The sequence below is a fragment of the Ostrinia nubilalis genome, chromosome 29 (genome assembly GCF_963855985.1).
Source record: "Ostrinia nubilalis chromosome 29, ilOstNubi1.1, whole genome shotgun sequence".
Taxonomy (NCBI): Eukaryota; Metazoa; Arthropoda; class Insecta; order Lepidoptera; family Crambidae; genus Ostrinia; species Ostrinia nubilalis.
Window position 1 is genome coordinate 2,943,423 of NC_087116.1, and position 20,182 is coordinate 2,963,604.

The 20,182-nt window shown below is 37.8% G+C and overlaps 2 protein-coding genes across 4 annotated transcripts in view; both read left to right on the plus strand.

Annotated features, from left to right (window-relative positions):
• LOC135085683 (uncharacterized) overlaps nt 1-8,727 on the plus strand; it is a 32,406-nt gene extending 23,679 nt beyond the window's left edge. Inside the window, exons 11-14 of the mRNA XM_063980491.1 lie at nt 1,610-1,672; nt 5,510-5,626; nt 7,003-7,074; nt 7,979-8,727. Coding sequence (XP_063836561.1) covers nt 1,610-1,672; nt 5,510-5,626; nt 7,003-7,074; nt 7,979-8,052 — 326 coding nt within the window. The 3' untranslated portion in view covers nt 8,053-8,727. The remainder of the gene's footprint in view (nt 1-1,609; nt 1,673-5,509; nt 5,627-7,002; nt 7,075-7,978) is intronic.
• The window catches only part of LOC135085659 (uncharacterized), a 354,394-nt gene that overhangs the window by 34,999 nt on the left and 299,213 nt on the right, over nt 1-20,182 (plus strand). The gene's annotated exons all lie outside the window — the stretch shown is intronic.

Sequence of the window (20,182 nt, forward strand, 5' to 3'; positions counted from 1 at the left end):
TTCACAAGAAAAACTTACAAAAACGACACTTGTTAAATGCAAACTTAAAGGTGAAAACAACATGCATTAGAGACAAACGCAAACAAGTAATTCTCTTGGCTTCTTTTCTGATTCAATCACGCAGGGAAACTCCGAGATAACCCGCTTCATCGCCCTTTGGGTGACCTTGAGCCTTCTTATGAGGCCCATAGTGAGCGACCACGTTTCAGATTCATATACCATCACTGGCATAAAACACTGGTCAAAGACTTTTGTTAAGCCTTGATCACACGTACCGAGCAAACGGGCGAGACAGTGCTCTCGGCCGAGCACTCGGTGTAATGTTCATACCTCAGATCATAGAAAGAGAATAGATATGAAGTCGCGCGTAACTACAACGAGAACCAGTGTCCCCACATTTCCCCCACCACAGCTCCCACACACACATTCAACTGTGTAAAAACAAAGCGACTGAGAGTCTACGACAACATGTGCAACCGGCTTAAAAGTGCTGTGATTGGCCAGAAGGCATGCCTTATGGCCAATCAATGGCCGCGTGACGTGACGCACACATTGAAAACGCTAGTGAAAGAACAAATATAAAATTGAGTCGACAAGATATCGATACTTTAAATTGCTAGGGGAAGGCTCGAAACTGATTTCACAAAATGCTTATGTATGAAAACCTTTTTATTATTATTTATACGTTATTATTAACGACTATCACGCATTTACTTTTTAATTATGGCGATCTGCGTACCGCATATGTTTATCAAAAATAATGCCTATATTAGGCTTTCAACTAGCTCTTATAGTAATTACATAGTTGACAGTTACTAATTACTTCTACTGTTATTATATTTTTTTGTAAAATCTTATAATCGTAAGTAACACATCATTTTTTTATTTAAAATTACAAATAGAAAATTATAATTTACTTCTATTTATCGATAATAGGAAACCGCATTAGAACACGAGCACGGCACTATGTTACGACCGGCACATGCGGCCGTACTGTGTATTTTCACACGACAGTGGATATCGGAAGAAATTAAATACATTGCGCAGTAGTTGAGCATGACATAAAGTGGTTGCTAACTAAATCGTCAATGTACAAGTGTGTTAGAATTTTCATCACCACTGATTTCGATATCGCAGTAACTGTTACGGCACTGAATTCGTTCGTAAAAATGTTTAGTTTTTTTTATTTATAAGCAAAATACCAATGGATTTGCAATACTTACATGTAGTAAATGACTCCATTGTTCCTGTAGTTCTTCGTTTCACTTGTTTTATTGCACGTAACGACGCATTATCCAAAATATCGGAGAACATTTCCTTAGTACGACTGAATCGCGACTAACCTAGCTACGCAGCCGATGTTCGTTTCTGGGCATATCGCGGTGACACGCGCCACGCCCCCGTTTCACATCTATTCCCTTCTATGATCTGAGGTTCATACACACCGAGTGCTCGGTCGAGCGCTCGAGTATGTGACTCGCTCACCCAACTGTCTCGCCCGAATAAACATTTTAGTTACTGTCTCGCCCGTTTACTCGGTACGTGTGATCAAGGCTTTAGAGACACTGCAACTTTTGAAGTTATTAACTCTTTCATATTGTAATTTCAGCAAAAAGAACTGCCAGACTGGAGAGCTTGTCCCTCAGGGCCCAGGATCAGGACGACAGCTCAAGTAAGAACTGATGCGAACGCTCGTATTCACAAACATTACTATGAGGCCTCACAGTGCGCGTGGACGCACAGGGTCACACACGAATATTTTTTAACGCTCTCACTAGTGAGGACGTTTGATGTAAACTCGCGCTAAGCCCACATAGCTCTATTCAAAGCTGATGAACGCTGTGCGTTCGATTTGCTGCTTCACTTAAGCAAGCATCGTTTGTGAATACGGGCGTAATACCATACTTATTATTATTCTGTGTTAATACTACTAAAAGCACAAGCATATTTTAGCAAATCATAAGGGAATAACGGACCTTTTCCCAAAATTTATAACTTTGATTCCTAAATATGTTTGCGAAGATAGTGGCGCCAACTGAGGGCTGAGTGTGAGTTTTCATCAAACGCGCTCACAATGAGTCAAAAAATGTCATTTAATGTATCCCTTTCGCACCTGAGATTTTCGTTCCTTTGTTTTGCAATGAAAACTATATTATTTTGGCAAAGAAGTGGTAATATTAATGTAAAAAATAGTAAAAAAAATCCAGCGTATAACAGGACTTTGGAAAGTCGATATCACGATAGTGAGCTCTGGGGCTGACTTCTACCAACTCACGATCGTGCATTTATAAGTTTTGATGAGATTTTTATGCAATGATAATGTCCGCTTATCAGAAAAATATTTATAATGAAATAAAATGCATCTGGTTATTAGAAAATACTTATTTAATAATTGCTAACATTATAGCTTAGGTACAACATTACAGTATTTTGTTTTCATTGGAATGTAAATGTTCTTTCAACAGACAAATTAGAAACTAAACGAAATTCACATAATTTTATATGAGATCATTTTCATGTTCATTTGCGAGATAAACTCATGTTTCTTAGGAAACAAAAATTTAACACAAAAACGATGAAATTAACTAAAAGGCCTTTCTGGCTGTACAACTTTACTATGTCGATTGCGGTGCCCCCAGTACTGTCCTTGCGTTACAGGTGCGTTGCCGGCCTTTAAGGTGAAGATACGCTCTCTTCTTGAAATTTTGCAGGTCGTATCCGTCTGGAAACACCGCAGACGACAGTCCATTCCACAGTTTGGTTGTACGGGGCAGGAAGTTTCTAGAGAAACGTACTGTTGTGGACTGCCAACCTTCTAAGTGGATGGAAGTGCTGTCGGGTAGATCGGTGGCGAAAAGTGGCGGCAGGAATAAGTCCGGACAATTCTTCGGAGCACTCCCCGTGATACATGCGATAGAAGATGCACAATGAGGATACATCTCTACGCAGCGCCAAGGGGTCAAGCAAATCCGAAATGTCCTGGCAGTCAACGATTCAAGCTGCTCTCCGTTCAATGGGGTCCAGAGGGAGAAGCTGGTACTGGGGCGCACCTGCCTAAAGATGAGAACAGTATTCCATATGAGGCCGAACCTGCGCCTTGTAAAGTTGCAGACGATGGGCAGGAGTGAAATACCGCCAGTACATTGCGATCCTAGGATATGAAAGTTACTATTGAACAAGGTGTCTGCTTTGACTTTTTAGAACAAGATGGGTCTGCTTTTCTACCATCCATACTATCAGACGTAGACTTCCTCTTAGATATTCAATTGCCCAGCTGCCACAGATGGGTGAGGCGGAGAAGATAGCTCAACTTCAGGTTTTTCATCATTTTCCGGCTGCGGAGGGATAAACTCTTGGTCGTTGTCGACAAAGTCCAACTCGGAACAGTCACCCTCGTCGAGGAAGCCCAAAACGAGGTCATTGTTCAATGGCAAATGTAAAAAAAAACCTTAAAAGTCACGATCATGCGTTGGTACAATTGCAACCCAGATATCACGATAGTGAGCTGGGTTTTTTTTCATAAATTTAATGGGTAATTGCTAAGAATATAGAAGAAATTTATAGTTATTCAGATGCAACATACACTTAATGATGTAAAACAATCAAAATATCAATGAATTCCTACGAAAATTGCAATAAAATAAATATTACTTACGACGTCCAGTGGCGGGATCAAGAAACGCAGCCATTTTTCCGGTGCGCTCTCGGCTACTGATTCATTTAGCCGCCAAAACTGTTTTTTATTGGTTAGATCGATAAGCGCACGATCAAGTGAGGTCGGTTTGGCGCGGAGAAACGAATTTGGCGCGAACTTATAATTTTTCAAAGAAGAAACTCACGATCGTTTCATTCAGGTGCGAAAGGGGTATGATGGATTGTACAGCGCTCCTAGCGGGAAACGTTCAAAAACTAAAATTTAATGTAAACTCGCACTCAGCCCACTGGTGAGCGCTGAAGCGGTAGGAGGACTATCGCATATTTTGTACTTACCATGGTGCCACTGTAGTCGCAACGTTGAGGTATTCTAATAAACTTTTGATTTGATTGACAGGGTCATCTCTGATCTGATGATGGAGGTGTCCATATTTTTTAAAGAATATTAGTAACTAGCTTTCCGCCCGCGGCTTCGCCCGCGTGGAATTTTCTCTGTCACAGAAAAACTTTATCGCGCGCGTCCCTGTTTCAAAAACCGGGATAAAAACTATCCTATGTTCTTTCCCGGGACTCAAACTATCTCTATGCCAAATTTCATCAAAATCGGTTGCGAGGTTTAAGCGGGAAAGCGTAACAGACAGACAGACAGACAGAGTTACTTTCGCATTTATAATATTAGTTGGGATTAGTTGGGATAGTTGGGATTTGTATTTACAAATTGCTAAATCCGGTTAACTCCTCGCTCGTGGTACGCTATGCTTGCAGTAGCGGCGTAAGGGGGGGGGCAGTGGGGGCGGTCCGCCCCGGGTGTCAAGTATCAGGGGGTGACACAAGTCGCGCAGATTAGTACTCACTGGCGCATCTCATGGCAAGTCTACGGTCTATGTCATGATACGAGGGTGTGCGATTGTCTTTCAATCTTTCAATCGGTAGGTAACCCCAAAATCCTGGGGGTATGTACCAGGGGGTGCCTTAGGACTTATGACGGGGGGGGGGGGGGGGTGATCGCCCCGGGTGCCAACCCATGCTACGCCGCCACTGTATGCTTGTGTAAGAGATGGTACACCACAATAGCAGAGTAAATACAAATAAGTTGGTCATCTTCATAGAAACCGAGCGCGGTTTGTATGTGAGCGCCAGCGTTGCCAGACGTCCCGATTTTGGCGGGACGTCCCGATTTTTAAATAAAATTTATATGTCCCGCGCGGGACAGGCACGGTCCCGCTTTTCGGAGAGAGACATTCACTTCGCCAGACTATTGTTTGAAACGCCATATTATTCTAAAGAATATTTATTTTTATTTCGATTTTGGTTTATTTTTCCTCTTTTTATTCTAAAGACGAATTTAACGATAGAGTAAATCTGATTTAAAATATTATTTTTTATTAAAATACATTTTCTATGGCTACTTTTGCTATCTATTGTCACGTAAACGTAATTTTAAGTCAAATAAAAAGATAAATATTTGAAAACCTTTGATTGTATACGTTTTTTTTTACTATGTCCCGCTTTTGACGGAAGAATCCCGCTATTTTCACTCAAAAAGTACCAAAGTCCCGACTTGGCGAAAAAAAAAATTGGCAACGCTGGTGAGTGAGCGCGCTAAATTTTGTCAGTGTGTGCGTGCGCGCCGCATACATATTGGCGCGCTCACATACAAACCGCGCTCGGGCGTTTCAATGAAGATGACCTACTCATTTGTATTTACTCTGCCGGCGGGGTTCGAACCCGCATTCCCCGGATCACGAGTCGGCTAGTCCGACCCCTTCACCTTTCGGCTATCGTGACTTCATAAAATGTAGCATAATTAAATTATTTTTTAAAAAGGGTTTTTTACATTTTTTTACATTCACAGAAAGATACAGCAGTTCTCCTGCCGTGAAAATATCCGCATTTTCTAGAATAATGAATAGAACATCAAATAGAGATGACAACAACATCTATGAGACGGTTGACGAAGTAAGAAACGCGGGTAAGTAAGAATAAAAGTCATAGCTGTAGTATGGGATGGCATAAATTAAATTTAATAAATTTCTACACATAATACACACAACACTCACTCACAACACAACACACTAATTCACTCAATACACCACTCATAACACAACACACAAATTCACTCAATACACCACAAACACACTATCTTATCTTATCTTATTTTAGGGCCACGCATGGGCGCAGTGCACGTCGACCCATTGGGATCTTTTGTGCTTCCCTATACCTTTATCCCCCCTCATCCACAAAGATCCTATCCATATAGTGGATCAAGTGCTTGGGTGAGAAGGACCTATATTCTTCTGGTGTCGGATAAGCCGACCCCAGGAGACCCATTCTAGTTCTAGCTAGCGCGTCACATTCGCAGAGTAGGTGTTTCATGGACTCCGCATGTTCTCCACATGCTCGACAGCTGTCATCCGTAGTTAGGCCCATTTTGTGGAGCATGTGGTTTGTAGTGTAGTGTCCTGTTAGCGCACCCGTGATCACTCGGGCTTGCCTTCTGTTTCCATTGAGTATGAGCTTTTCCCATGATCTTGTGTTTCCAACTAGGAATAGTTTGGAGTGGCTCATACCGTTGGAGCTTTCCCATTCAGCTCTGTGCTTCCTGGATGTATATTGCCTCATGGCCATGTGTACAGTGCTTATAGATAAGGGCACTATCGGCTCTGGCCCAATAGGTGCCGCCTCTGACCCTTGTCTCGCTAGACTGTCGGCTCTCTCATTGCCTTCGATTCCAGTATGTCCAGGTACCCACATGAGGGTCACCCTGTTGTGCCTTCCAAGTTTATTCAGTGCCAAGATTGCCTCCAAAACGAGTCTGGATCCAACCCTCACTGAGGCAATGGCTTTGAGTGCTGCCTGACTGTCACTTAATATGTAAATGTCACGCTTTTTATGCGCCTGTTCTATATTCCTTACTGCGCACATGATTATAGCATAGGTTTCATCTTGAAACACTGTTGCAAACCTCCCTAAGCTTTCACTGTGCTCAGATTGTTTGGAGTAGACGCCCGCTCCTGTTCCTGATAACTCAGTTCAGACTGAGTTTAGAGGTATACATGTCGTAGTAAGTTTGGTTTATTACACTATTTTGTAATCAAAAAACAAAGTTTTGTCGATGGCCGCGCGAAAAAAAAAAGACGCCACCTTCCATACAAAATCTGGCATTGCCATTTCATCATCATCATCATTTCAGCCATAGGGCGTCCACTGCTGAACATAGGCCTCCCCCAATGATTTCCACAAAGGCCGGTTGGTAGCGGCCTGCTTGCAGCGCCTTCCTTTATGAGGTCGTCGGTCCACCTTGTGGGTGGGTGTGGAAAGAAATTTAATTTGAATAAATTGTTACAGAAAGGGAAACCAGTCCTGAGCCGAACATCAGTAAAAGACCGCCTCTGCCGCTGCCAATTCATTCTCACGAAGGTATGTTTTAGGGTTCCTTAGAAAATTGTGTTTTGAACCTTCTTCTTGTAGGGTGCCATATGGACATATAACACGGTCAAGCTAACTGCGTACCTGGCAGCCGTGACGTCACATCGACGCTCTAATAACGGATGAGGGATGTGTGCGGGTGTGCGAGGGACAGTCGCATTCCAGCGAGGTGCGCAGTTGGCTCAATCGGGTTATACAGTCGGTTTATGGAATAAGCAATAAAACTGGTGGAACAGTTGAGGAATACCTACAGTTTAAAACGTGTTTTCCTGGTGCTGGTGAAACATTCGCATCAGCCTGAGCAGAAACCATTCGTGGCAGAAGCACCAAACCCGCTGCCCACTGGAAAGTCAGGTATCTACTTATCACTACTCATCATTATCATTTCAGCCATAGGACGTCCCCCAATGATTTCCACAATGGCCGGTTGGTGGCGGCCTGCATTCAGTGCCTTCCCGCTATCTTTATGAGGTCGTCGGTCCACCTTATGGGTGGACGTCCTACGCTGCGCTTTCCGGTACGTGGCCTCCACTCCAGAACCTTGCTGACCCATCGGCCGTCAGTTCTGCGTACTATATTCCCCTGCCCATTGCCACTTCAGCTTACTAATCCGTTGGGCTATGTCAGCACAGTTATCACTACTATCATCACCAAAAGCTCAAAACGCTCAAAGTTGCAGCGTGCTATGGAAAGGGCTAGTGTGCTGTGTGTCTTTACGAGATCGAGTCAGAAATGAGGAGATCCGTAAACGAACTGAAGTCGCTGACATAGCCCGATGGATTAGCAAGCTAAATTGACCAATAGCACCAAAGAATGAGCGCAAGCCATGTGTGTGCATAAAGAATTTTCATCACAAGCAAAATCACCTAATTTAACTCTCAATTTGTCTTTACAGCTATTCTGCTAGGTCTGGCGCCGGCAGGGCCGCGCCGACCGCCGCCAGCGCCTGTGTGCGGACGGAACCTATGAAGCGCCCTATGTTCTAATGAATCGTCATAAAAAAACGAATTTAAATTTTTAACGAATATTGTACTTGTTAATTTTGACTAAAATAAATGTTCTCCAGTTTTACAGTACCTACTTAGATAATAATTTATCATAAGTGTATTATAACTGGAAACCACTTAGGAATTAGGATACTAAATAGGTAAATCCCGTTCGTTCTGCTTGCCAATTACTACGAACAAGAAAACTGGAACTAAATTTTTACATACTTAATACAAAGAATTGTATACTTAAATATTAATAACAAAGAAGCTGACTTTTTTCTAATCATAATAATACTAATATGACTATTACGTACCTACCTATGCTATGTTTGAAAAAACAGCAAGTCTAACATTTGGTATCTTGACTTCTAGTGATTGTACACATTTAAATTAATTTGCCAATTGATTGTTTAATTATTTATGTATATTGACTTATATTTAAAAATATTTATGTTACTGTGTTGACATTAGTGAAATAGTACGCAATGTTTGACTGTACTGCATGTTTGTAATATTATATTATATTGTAATAATGCCTACTATTTACGTTGCAATGCCCAGCAGGGTACATATTGTTTAGATCTAAGACACTACAATTTAACATCCAATGTACTACATGATGCAATGAATAAATGAATTTGAATTTGAATTTGAATTGATATCACTTATTTTTCGTTTCGTTAAGAAGGAAAATATTATGTTAATAATATTATTTAACATCACTATTAAATCTCTACTTAATATAATTCAAAGTTGCACCCGCTGTCTGTACGCTTAGATCTTTTACCACTCAAGGAATTTAAATTCAGTTTTCAACAATAGAGTGGTTCAAGAGCAAGGTTTAAGGACGTAGCACACTTATCAACCCAGAAAGGGATCGTAAGCTACCGCGCCGCTGCCGCGCCGCCGCCGCGCCGCGGGCGAAATTATGCTTTGATCGCGGTGGCGGCGTGGCGGCGGCGTGGGGGCGGTTTTACTCGGTGCGTATGAACAGTGCAAAGGCGCGGCGACGACGGCGCGGCAACGGCGTCGTGTGCAGGAGCCCTAACCGTATCAACTCGAGGCCGAGGCGGTCAGTATTTTTTGTTTGAAACTCCATACTGCAACGCACACTTAACCGCACCGTAACGTTAACGCCTCGCTTCGCTTGATAGCGCGAAAGGCGATGAGTGACAGCTTGCAAAAGGCGATACGGTGTTGATCATTTTCCGAGTTGATTAGTCTGCTATGACCTTTTAATGTACAACCCGGTCGGGTTATGACTGCGCACATGGCTGCCGTGACGTCACATCGACGCTCCGGTACGGACGGGGTGTACGCGGGGAAACGTACAAAAGCGAAAGAATATTATTATTATTATTTAAAAGTAATTAAAACAAAAACTAGCCAGATTTAACAATTTATATTTAATTAATTTAATTTTTTAACATTTGTAAAACTTAAAATTATTTACAATACTGTGGAAACATAACTTACTAAAATATTAAATCGCAACTTATTGAATAAGAATAAGAATAAGAATAAGAAAAACTTTATTTGACACAAAAAAGGAAAAAAAAATAAAAAACAGAACAAAGGGATTATTATTGATAGAAAATAGTTGTGATGATTTGTATTTAAAACGATATGCGATCTCAGATTATTATTAGGATTATTATTGATAGAAAATAGTTGTGATGATTTGTATTTAAAACGATATGCGATCTCAGAGGGCTAGACTAAGTAACAATGACAATAACGACATACAAGACAACGCCGGATCGAAACGAATCCGCAATTACATCTGTCGCGTTTGTAACTTTGTCTAAGGAGCTCAGCTTTGTAACCAAGGCGAGCTAACCTACGTTAAAACATTAAGCTGAGTATACACTAAAGCTCGGTCTGTGAGCACGTAGAATTTTGTCCAATGACCCCAAGCTACCCATCCTTATCGCTCGCGCGTAATTAAATTGCTGTCGCGACTGTGCGACAGGCAGCAGCAGTGAGTGTGCGAGCGCGACAGCAACATAATTACGCGCGAGCGATAAGCATGGGTAGCTTGAGGTCATTGAACAAAATTCTACGTGTGCTCGCAGACCAGACTATAGATAGAGCATTTACTTGTAACAGAACATCAAGCCGCTCTATGAAATGTCGAGTGCATTACCGCAGCAATTTTTTTATAAATGTTGTGCTTTAGAGAGTCGAGAGTATAGCAGATAATTAGTCCATCGTGAGCAGAAATTTGTCCACTAATAGCAAAATTCGTTCAAATTATAGTTTTAAAGTTATTAGGAAAAAACAGATTTTGCTGGGGTAATGTTTGAAACATTACCCCAGCAAATTTTTTTTTTTAAAGTCGTTCTATCCCGGAACCAAATACATGGATAGATAGCTTTTGTTGCGTAGTAATTTGTCCACGAATAGCAAAATTTGTTCGTGTTCCGGTTTTCAAGTTATTTAGAATTTTGCTAGGGTAATGTTTTGTGATGTCCCAGATCTCGTAAATGGCTCAACGCAGAAGTTTGAAAAAAATACCAATGATAGACCTTGATATGTTCAAATTAGTTCAAGCATTAGTCATTGATTTGAATGATAAACACCAGTGTTATTAAATGATTTCGAAAATCAGATAAAACGGATTTGTGAGTAAACCAGTACTCTTACAATCGAATAAAAAGGTGTAGCATGTACCCTTGGTACACCTTTATAACCACAGTAAATATAAATGATGAGGCTTTGCGCAAAAGAGAGATTTCAAGAAATTTAATTTATTTTAACAGTCATACTTTCGTGGCCGAATACGCAATTCCCTTATAACAAGGGAACATGGCATACAATGGACAAATTAAAATGTTCCTTGAATAAGCTATCCTGTTAATTTCAGCTTTATATTACGACTTGAAGAAAGTTATTGAACTGCAAAAAATATCAGGAATTCTTCTATAAGCCAACCAAATTATAAAGGTTACAGAAAAGCGATCACTCCATACATACAGGTATACTTCGCAAATTAGTAGCTAAGCTGTCAATGTTTTGTACAGTTATGTGGAATATTGTAATTCGTGCAAACGATTTTTAAATATTAAATTTCTAATCAGTCTCCATCGTCCTTCCACCGTGCGTTTTTTTTTTCAAAAATAATGTCTAAAGTCTGTAGCTAAAGGTCTACGCTGCAAGATGGAAGAATCTTCTAATCAAAAAGATGGCAGATGCAGCAGATGTCAACGGATTTAAAACTGGAGTTCATGTGACTCATTGGAGATTTGAGTGTCTAGAGCGTCCCTTCCTCCACAATGCGTAAGAATTTTCACAAAAATACTGTCTAAGGTCTGTAGCTAAAGGTCTACGCTGCAAGATCTTCTAGCCAAAAAGATGGCAGTTGCAGCAGATGTCAACGGATTTAAAACTGGAGTTCATGTGACTCCTTGTAGACTTGAGTGTCTAGAGCGTCCCTTCCTCCACCATGCGTAAGAATTTTCACAAAAATACTGTCTAAGGTCTGTAGGTAAAGGTCTACGCTGCAAGATGGAAGAATCTTCTAGCCAAAAAGATGGCAGATGCAGCGGATGTCAACGGATTAAAAACTGGAGATCATGTGACTCCTTGTAGACTTGAGTGTCTAGAGCGTCCCTTCCTCCACCATGCGTAAGAATTTTCACAAAAATACTGTCTAAGGTCTGTAGGTAAAGGTCTACGCTGCAAGATGGAAGAATCTTCTAGCCAAAAAGATGGCAGATGCAGCGGATGTCAACGGATTTAAAACTGGAGTTCATGTGACTCCTTGTAGACTTGAGTGTCTAGAGCGTCCCTTCCTCCACCATGCGTAAGAATTTTCACAAAAATACTGTCTAAGGTCTGTAGGTAAAGGTCTACGCTGCAAGATGGAAGAATCTTCTAGCCAAAAAGATGGCAGATGCAGCGGATGTCAACGGATTAAAAACTGGAGTTCATGTGACTCCTTGTAGACTTGAGTGTCTAGAGCGTCCCTTCCTCCACCATGCGTAAGAATTTTCACAAAAATACTGTCTAAGGTCTGCAGGTAAAGGTCTACGCTGCAAGATGGAAGAATCTTCTAGCCAAAAAGATGGCAGATGCAGCGGATGTCAACGGATTTAAAACTGGAGTTCATGTGACTCCTTGTAGACTTGAGTGTCTAGAGCGTCCCTTCCTCCACCATGCGTAAGAATTTTCACAAAAATACTGTCTAAGGTCTGTAGCTAAAGGTCTACGCTGCAAGATGGAAGAATCTTCTAACCAAAAAGATGGCAGATGCAGCAGATGTCAACGGATTTAAAACTGGAGTTCATGTGACTCCTTGTAGATATGAGAGTCTCTAAAGCGTCCCTTACTCCGCCATGCGTAAGAATTTTCCAAAAATACTGTCTAAGGCCTGTAGTAAAAGTCTAAGCTGCGAGATAGAAGAATCTTTTAGTCAAAAAGATGGCAGATGCAGCATATTAACGTAAATGCGCCTATTACCGCCAGTTTAAGCTGACTTCGGATAAACGTTACGAAATTAGTTATAAGACGTGGTGATAGAAAAGACACTTTAATTTATTTATAACAATGATGAAATAATCTTTGAATCCAAGTAGTAACAATGAGTATTCAATGACACAATAATTAATAAATAGCAATTTAATCTGAAAAAGCAGTTGTTTCTATTACCGACCTATAGACGAGGTGTGTTTCTATTAACGTTTTTTCTGTTTCTATTACCGACCGCTAAGAATATTGCTCTTCAATTGGGTATATTCCAAGAGGCACGGGTTCGATTCCCGCTCAGAGGCTCGGGAACCACTCGATTTTTTCAAGTTAAATTTGTTTTGCTTTTAGTTTTAGTTAAATTTGTTTTTTTTTTCAAGGTTTTTTTATATTTATTTTTTTATTATTAAAAGAGAAAAGGCACCCTTCTCGAAAATAAATAAATAATCAAGAAGAAATAGTAGAATAATAAATTCCTCTATTATACTTGATTACACGGTACCCGGTGTTCTAGTGAGTAGTGGGTGTCATTATAATTTAAACTATATTTGAGTTTTAATAAAAATTAATTTTCATTTAATATTTTATTTTTAATTTGACTATAATTTTTAATTAGTTTTTGATTTTAATTGTGTGTAATTGTGTATTTTAATTTAAACTATGGACAATTGGACACTGTCTGTATAATTATTTTAAATTATTTATTTATTATTCAAAAGATCTTAAAAAGTTACATAGTAGTTGTGATAACGCATGATTGGTTTGGTGTCATGTCATAAATGTTAGTTATATCCAAAATACAGGCATAAAAGTCATTGCAGGTGGCGTTATAGTTATGAGGCGGTAATAGAATTATCTATGAATATTACTTTATTCTATTACCGACCGTAAAAAAAACAGTAACCAGCTAAAATATCTACTTTAATGAAGACGTGATCAGTGAAGTATCATTTTTATTAGGTTTTATTTTATATCAAATAGGTACTAATTAGAATATAACAGGTTTTTACAAAATCTATTGTCATACATTATTAGAGATATTCTTTAATGTTCATTGCAGTTTTATGCCAAACCTATGACAATTAACGTATGGCGTTAATTGATTTACTTATGTGAAATATTCTTATGAATCGATTAAGACAACAAAATGGAGATTAAATGCGTAATTAAACATATAAACACTAAAATAAAATACTTTATCAAAATTCTAACAACGCCATGGGTCGTTATTAGGAACCAAATTATGAAAAGTGTTTCTATTACCGCCCTTATTTAAAATTGTATTTAAGCCACAAAAATACAGCTAGAGGGCTATATTGAGGGTTTATTAAGGAAACTAAAGTACTAATTAATATTGTTATGCAAAAACATGTTGGTATACTTATTTTAAATGTGTTAAAATCGCTAATTAATAACAAGGTGCACCTTAAGTAGCTGGGAGCGCGTCAGTATGAAAAGTGCGTCCGTTGCGCGCACGTCCCATTTAATGTCAAATAACTCCGTTTACTGGTTATTTACGAACACAAAGTTTAATCGTTTTGATAGTCAATAAACATATCTAGATATTTTTTAGGTAACGTGTTTTGGGGAACCTGTTATTATGTCTTTTATGAAAGAAAGAAAAATAGGGCGGTAATAGAATACAAATTTTGGGGGGTCGTTAATAGGCGCACTTACGTTATATCAACGGATTTAAGACTGGACTGGCACCACCTTGCAATGTCATCCTCTCATTGTTATCTGTAATGTAAATTATTTTTAAAATTTATTTAAAAAATAAAATGTTCGTTTTATTATTTCAATAATCTGACCTCTCAACTCAACACAACACCTTTGTTCGCAACTGTACTGACGAAACCTCGATATCATACCGTTGATTTAAGATGGCAAGCTTTATGTATGGAACGATCGCTTTTTTGTGACCTTTATAATTTGGTCGGCTTATAGAAGAATTCCTGATATTTTTTTGCAGTCCGATAACTTTCTTATAAGCCGTAATATAAAGCTGAAATTAACAGGATAGCTTATTCAAGGAACATTTTAATTTGTCCATTGTATGCCATGTTCCCTTGTTATAAGGGAATTGCGTATTCGGCCACGAAAGTATGACTGTTAAAATAAATTAAATTTCTTGAAATCTCTCTTTTGCGCAAAGCCACATCATTTATATTTACTGTGGTTATAAAGGTGTACCAAGGGTACATGCTACACCTTTTTATTCGATTGTAAGAGTACTGGTTTACTCACAAATCCGTTTTATCTGATTTTCGAAATCATTTAATTGGTTCTATATTGGCTCACATAAAATTCTAAATCCTATTCTTTGTCTTACTACCGATTTGTGTTCATAATAATCTCTCTTCATAATTTTATTTTTCATACTTTTTTTATTCATACATTTTTATTACTACCATCGGAGCTCATAACAGTTAGTAATCATAATTTTTTTATCAATACTTTTACTACCAAGAACCATTTAAAATACATAATATTTTCAGATCTTTTTTTCTTCATAACATTCATTGATCATATTATTTTAATTAATAATGTTGTTACTAAGAACATACTTCAACTCATAATGTTGTTTATAGCCTGACCAGGAACATAAAAACCCTGGCATAGAGGCGCTTCAATTGCATTTGATAGTGCAACACTGAGTACAGTCGTACATGTGTTAAATTAATAGGCTAAATTTATGTATCAGGATTCAGGATTACGGGCTAATTTGATATTTTCATAAATTAACGAAAAATATTATTAAAGGTAACCTGGTTTAAATAAATTAAATGAAACCATCAATGGAGCTAGTAGGATTTATTTTATTATTCATCAATAATCAAATTCAGAACTTGAATATTCAACTGCAATGTCTGCTCATGAACGCTTCAAACTCGGTACTTCTTTCCCAATTCCATAAAATTCAAAAGGTAGAAAGTTACAAAAAACTTTAAAATAGGTAGTTGAAACAGACTACAGCTAATTTTCATAGTGGACTGTACTATACGATAAACATGTCAGTCAATTTGACAACCTTTGTCGGAAACATTATTCAATGAAAATATTGTCCGAACCCTTAATATTTCTCTTCGACAAATACATTAACACATCGTGAACCACTTTTCTTTCACGACTATAAAAATATTTTAGCAATTTAATTCACAAAATCAATTGCAAACATTTAAAATAAAGTTTGTTTACACTTTGACAACAATAGACTGACATGCAAGGTGACATGTAAATGAAGTTTTCAGTTACTGTTGCCAGTAAAAGAAATTAGTACCATTAGTTTTCCGCAACATGGCGAGGGTTTTTATGTTCCTGGTCAGGCTATAGAATAATTTACTTTCTAACAGATATCATATATAATTTAATAGAGTAGATAAGCATGCAGAGCATGCATGCAGCAATACGATTTAATACGAATATAGACATCATGATTTTCAATAATATGGATAAATACACTTATGAGTAATAAATTTATGAAAACAAATATTAGGATACGTCACATTTATGAATATTATAGTTATTTATTCGAATGATGACGAAAACAAATATTAGTAAAAACTAAGTGTATGATTAGTGATATTATGAATATCAATGATTATGTTTTTAAATATGTAGGTTTTAAATTTTTTATGAAGAATGATCATTATGGTATCAAATTGTATGAGAAATATTTTCGGACCTCCAATGATAGGAATTGAAAAGTTATGTAAGAAAATGCGCTACCTATCATTGTATATAATATACAAATAATAAATAATATCACATTAAAATTTGATGACATTAAAATGATGAAAACAAGAATATTTTACAATACACCCTGTATACTAAACTCAAGGTCTAAAAAATAATTACATCATTATTGTTAGAAATAAAATTAAAAAAAATAATTTCACAGTTAGATTATTTTATTTACATAACATTTAGTAAGTATTATTTATTACCTATGTCAATTTATTATAATAAACAGATAAAAAATATTTTTGTAATATTGTTTCATTGCTTTATCTGAATATTCATGTATTTTTCTATTTAAATAAATATTTATATCCATTTTTTGTAACACTTAAGGACCATAGACATACTACTTTTAGCAACGGCCATTTTGCAATCTACCTACAGTTTGACCGCCAATAAAAACCCAACCAGTGTAGGTCAAGTTTGTCCCGAGGGAAAGTTTATCTGTCATTGGACCCGCAACAAAATTAATCAGAAGAACATAGGAGGAGTTTGAAATTAAGGTTCGACTTCCCTCCGTTGCAAAGCGGATGACAGGTGACAAACAAAGGTTTTAAGAAAATTAATATGCAACACGGACAATAAATTGAGGGGACCCATGGATGAGCTCCCTGACAATAGAGTGCATTACCGCAGCAAAATTTTTATAAATGTTGTGCTTTAGAGAGTCGAAAGTATAGCAGATAATTAGTCCATCGTGAGCAGAAATTTGTCCACTAATAGCAAAATTCGTTCAAATTATAGTTTTAAAGTTATTAGGAAAAAACAGATTTTGCTGGGGTAATGTTTGAAACATTACCCTGGCAAAATTTTTTTTTTAAAGTCGTTCTATCCCGGAACCAAATACATGGATAGATAGCTTTTGTTGCGTAGTAATTTGTCCACGAATAGCAAAATTTGTTCGTGTTCCGGTTCTCAAGTTATTCAGAATTTTGCTGGGGTAATGTTTTGTGATGTCCCAGATCTCGTAAATAGCTCAACGCAGAAGTTTGAAAAAAATAACAATGATAGACCTTGATATGTCCAAATTAGTTCAAGCATTAGTCATTGATTTGAATGATAAACACCAGTGTAATTAAATGATTTCGAAAATCAGATAAAACGGATTTGTGAGTAAACCAGTACTCTTACAATCGAATAAAAAAGTGTAGCATGTACCATTGGTACACCTTTATAACCACAGTAAATATAAATGATGTGGCTTTGCGCAAAAGAGAGATTTCAAGAAATTTAATTTATTTTAACAGTCTTACTTTCGTGGCCGAATACGCAATTCCCTTATAACAAGGGAACATGGCATACAATGGACAAATTAAAATGTTCCTTGAATAAGCTATCCTGTTAATTTCAGCTTTATATTACGACTTAAAAGAAAGTTATTGAACTGCAAAAAATATCAGGAATTCTTCTATAAGCCAACCAAATTATAAAGGTTACAGAAAAGCGATCACTCCATACATACAGGTATACTTCGCAAATTAGTAGCTTAGCTGTCAATGTTTTGTACAGTTATGTGGAATATTGTAATTCGTGCAAACGATTTTTAAATATTAAATTTCTAATCAGTCTCCATCGTCCTTCCACCATGCGTTTTTTTTTTCAAAAATAATGTCTAAAGTCTGTAGCTAAAGGTCTACGCTGCAAGATGGAACAATCTCCTAACCAAAAAGATGGCAGATGCAGCAGATGTCAACGGATTTAAAACTGGAGTTCATGTGACTCATTGTAGACTTGAGTGTCTAGAGCGTCCCTTCCTCCACCATGCGTAAGAATTTTCACAAAAATACTGTATAAGGTCTGTAGCTAAAGGTCTACGCTGCAAGATGGAAGAATCTTCTAGCCAAAAAGATGGCAGATGCAGCAGATGTCAACGGATTTAAAACTGGAGTTCATGTGACTCCTTGTAGACTTGAGTGTCTAGAGCGTCCTTTCCTCCACCATGCGTAAAAATTTTCACAAAAATACTGTCTAAGGTCTGTAGGTAAAGGTCTACGCTGCAAGATGGAAGAATCTTCTAGCCAAAAAGATGGCAGATGCAGCAGATGTCAACGGATTTAAAACTGGAGTTCATGTGACTCCTTGTAGACTTGAGTGTCTAGAGCGTCCCTTCCTCCACCATGCGTAAGAATTTTCACAAAAATACTGTCTAAGGTCTGTAGCTAAAGGTCTACGCTGCAAGATGGAAGAATCTTCTAGCCAAAAAGATGGCAGATGCAGCAGATGTCAACGGATTTAAAACTGGAGTTCATGTGACTCCTTGTAGACATGAGAGTCTCTAGAGCGTCCCTTACTCCGCCATGCGTAAGAATTTTCCAAAAATACTGTCTAAGGTCTGTAGTAAAAGTCAAAGCTGCGAGATAGAAGAATCTTTTAGTCAAAAAGATGGTAGATGCAGCATATATCAACGGATTTAAGACTGGACTGGCACCACCTTGCAATGTCATCCTCTCATTGTTATCTGTAATGTTAATTATTTTTAAAATGTATTTAAAAATAAAATGTTCGTTTTATTATTTCAATAATCTGACCTCTCAACTCAACACAACACCTTTGTTCGCAACTGTACTGACGAAAGCTCGATATCATACCGTTGATTTAAGATGGCAAGCCTTATGTATGGAACGGTCGCTTTTTTGTGACCTTTATAATTTGGTCGGCTTATAGAAGAATTCCTGATATTTTTTTGCAGTCCGATAACTTTCTTATAAGCCGTAATATAAAGCTGAAATTAACAGGATAGCTTATTCAAGGAACATTTTAATTTGTCCATTGTATGCCATGTTCCCTTGTTATAAGGGAATTGCGTATTCGGCCACGAAAGTAAGAGTGTTAAAATAAATTAAATTTCTTGAAATCTCTCTTTTGCGCAAAGCCACATCATTTATATTTACTGTGGTTATAAAGGTATACCAAGGGTACATGCTGCTACACATTTTTATTCGATTGTAAGAGTACTGGTTTACTCACAAATCCGTTTTATCTGATTTTCGAAATCATTTAATTACACTGGTGTTTATCATTCAAATCAATGACTAATGCTTGAACTAATTTGGACATATCAAGGTCTATCATTGGTATTTTTTTCAAACTTCTGCGTTGAGCCATTTACGAGATCTGGGACATCACAAAACATTACCCCAGCAAAATTCTGAATTACTTGAGAACCGGAACACGAACAAATTTTGCTATTCGTGGACAAATTACTACGCAAAAAAAGCTATCTATCCATGTATTTGGTTCAGGGATAGAACGACTTTAAAAAAAAAATTTGCTGGGGTAACGTTTCAAACATTACCCCAGCAAAATCTGTTTTTTCCTAATAACTTTAAAACTATAATTTGAACGAATTTTGCTATTAGTGGACAAATTTCTGCTCACGATGGACTAATTATCTGCTATACTCTCGACTCTCTAAAGCACAACATTTATAAAAATTTTGCTGCGGTAATGCACTCCTGACAATAATATTTTTCACGAAATCACTTAAAAGCACGATGCCAAATGTACATAATCAGAAAAATATTTCGAAATTTGTATACTACATATAAGTGCGTACTGCATAGAGTTTTAATATTAACGTTCACGCGAACATCCCGTTTGCAGTGTCCCGCAAAACTGTGTGTTCACACGACAGTCCAGTTTTGCGGGATCCGGCAATACTGGATTGTCGCGGGAAAGGGCCTTTATAGTTTTACACCCGTATTCACAAACGGTGCTTGCTTAAGTGAAGCAGCAACGCAATGGTAAGTCAAACGCACGCGTCGAATAGAGCTCTGCGATTGGTTCGCGTGTCCGCCACTCAAGTATTGTTTTTCAATAGTTTTTGGGACCCTGTGCGTCCATGCGCACTGTGAGACCTCATAATGTTTGTGAATACAGTTGTGATATTTCTGGATAGGGGG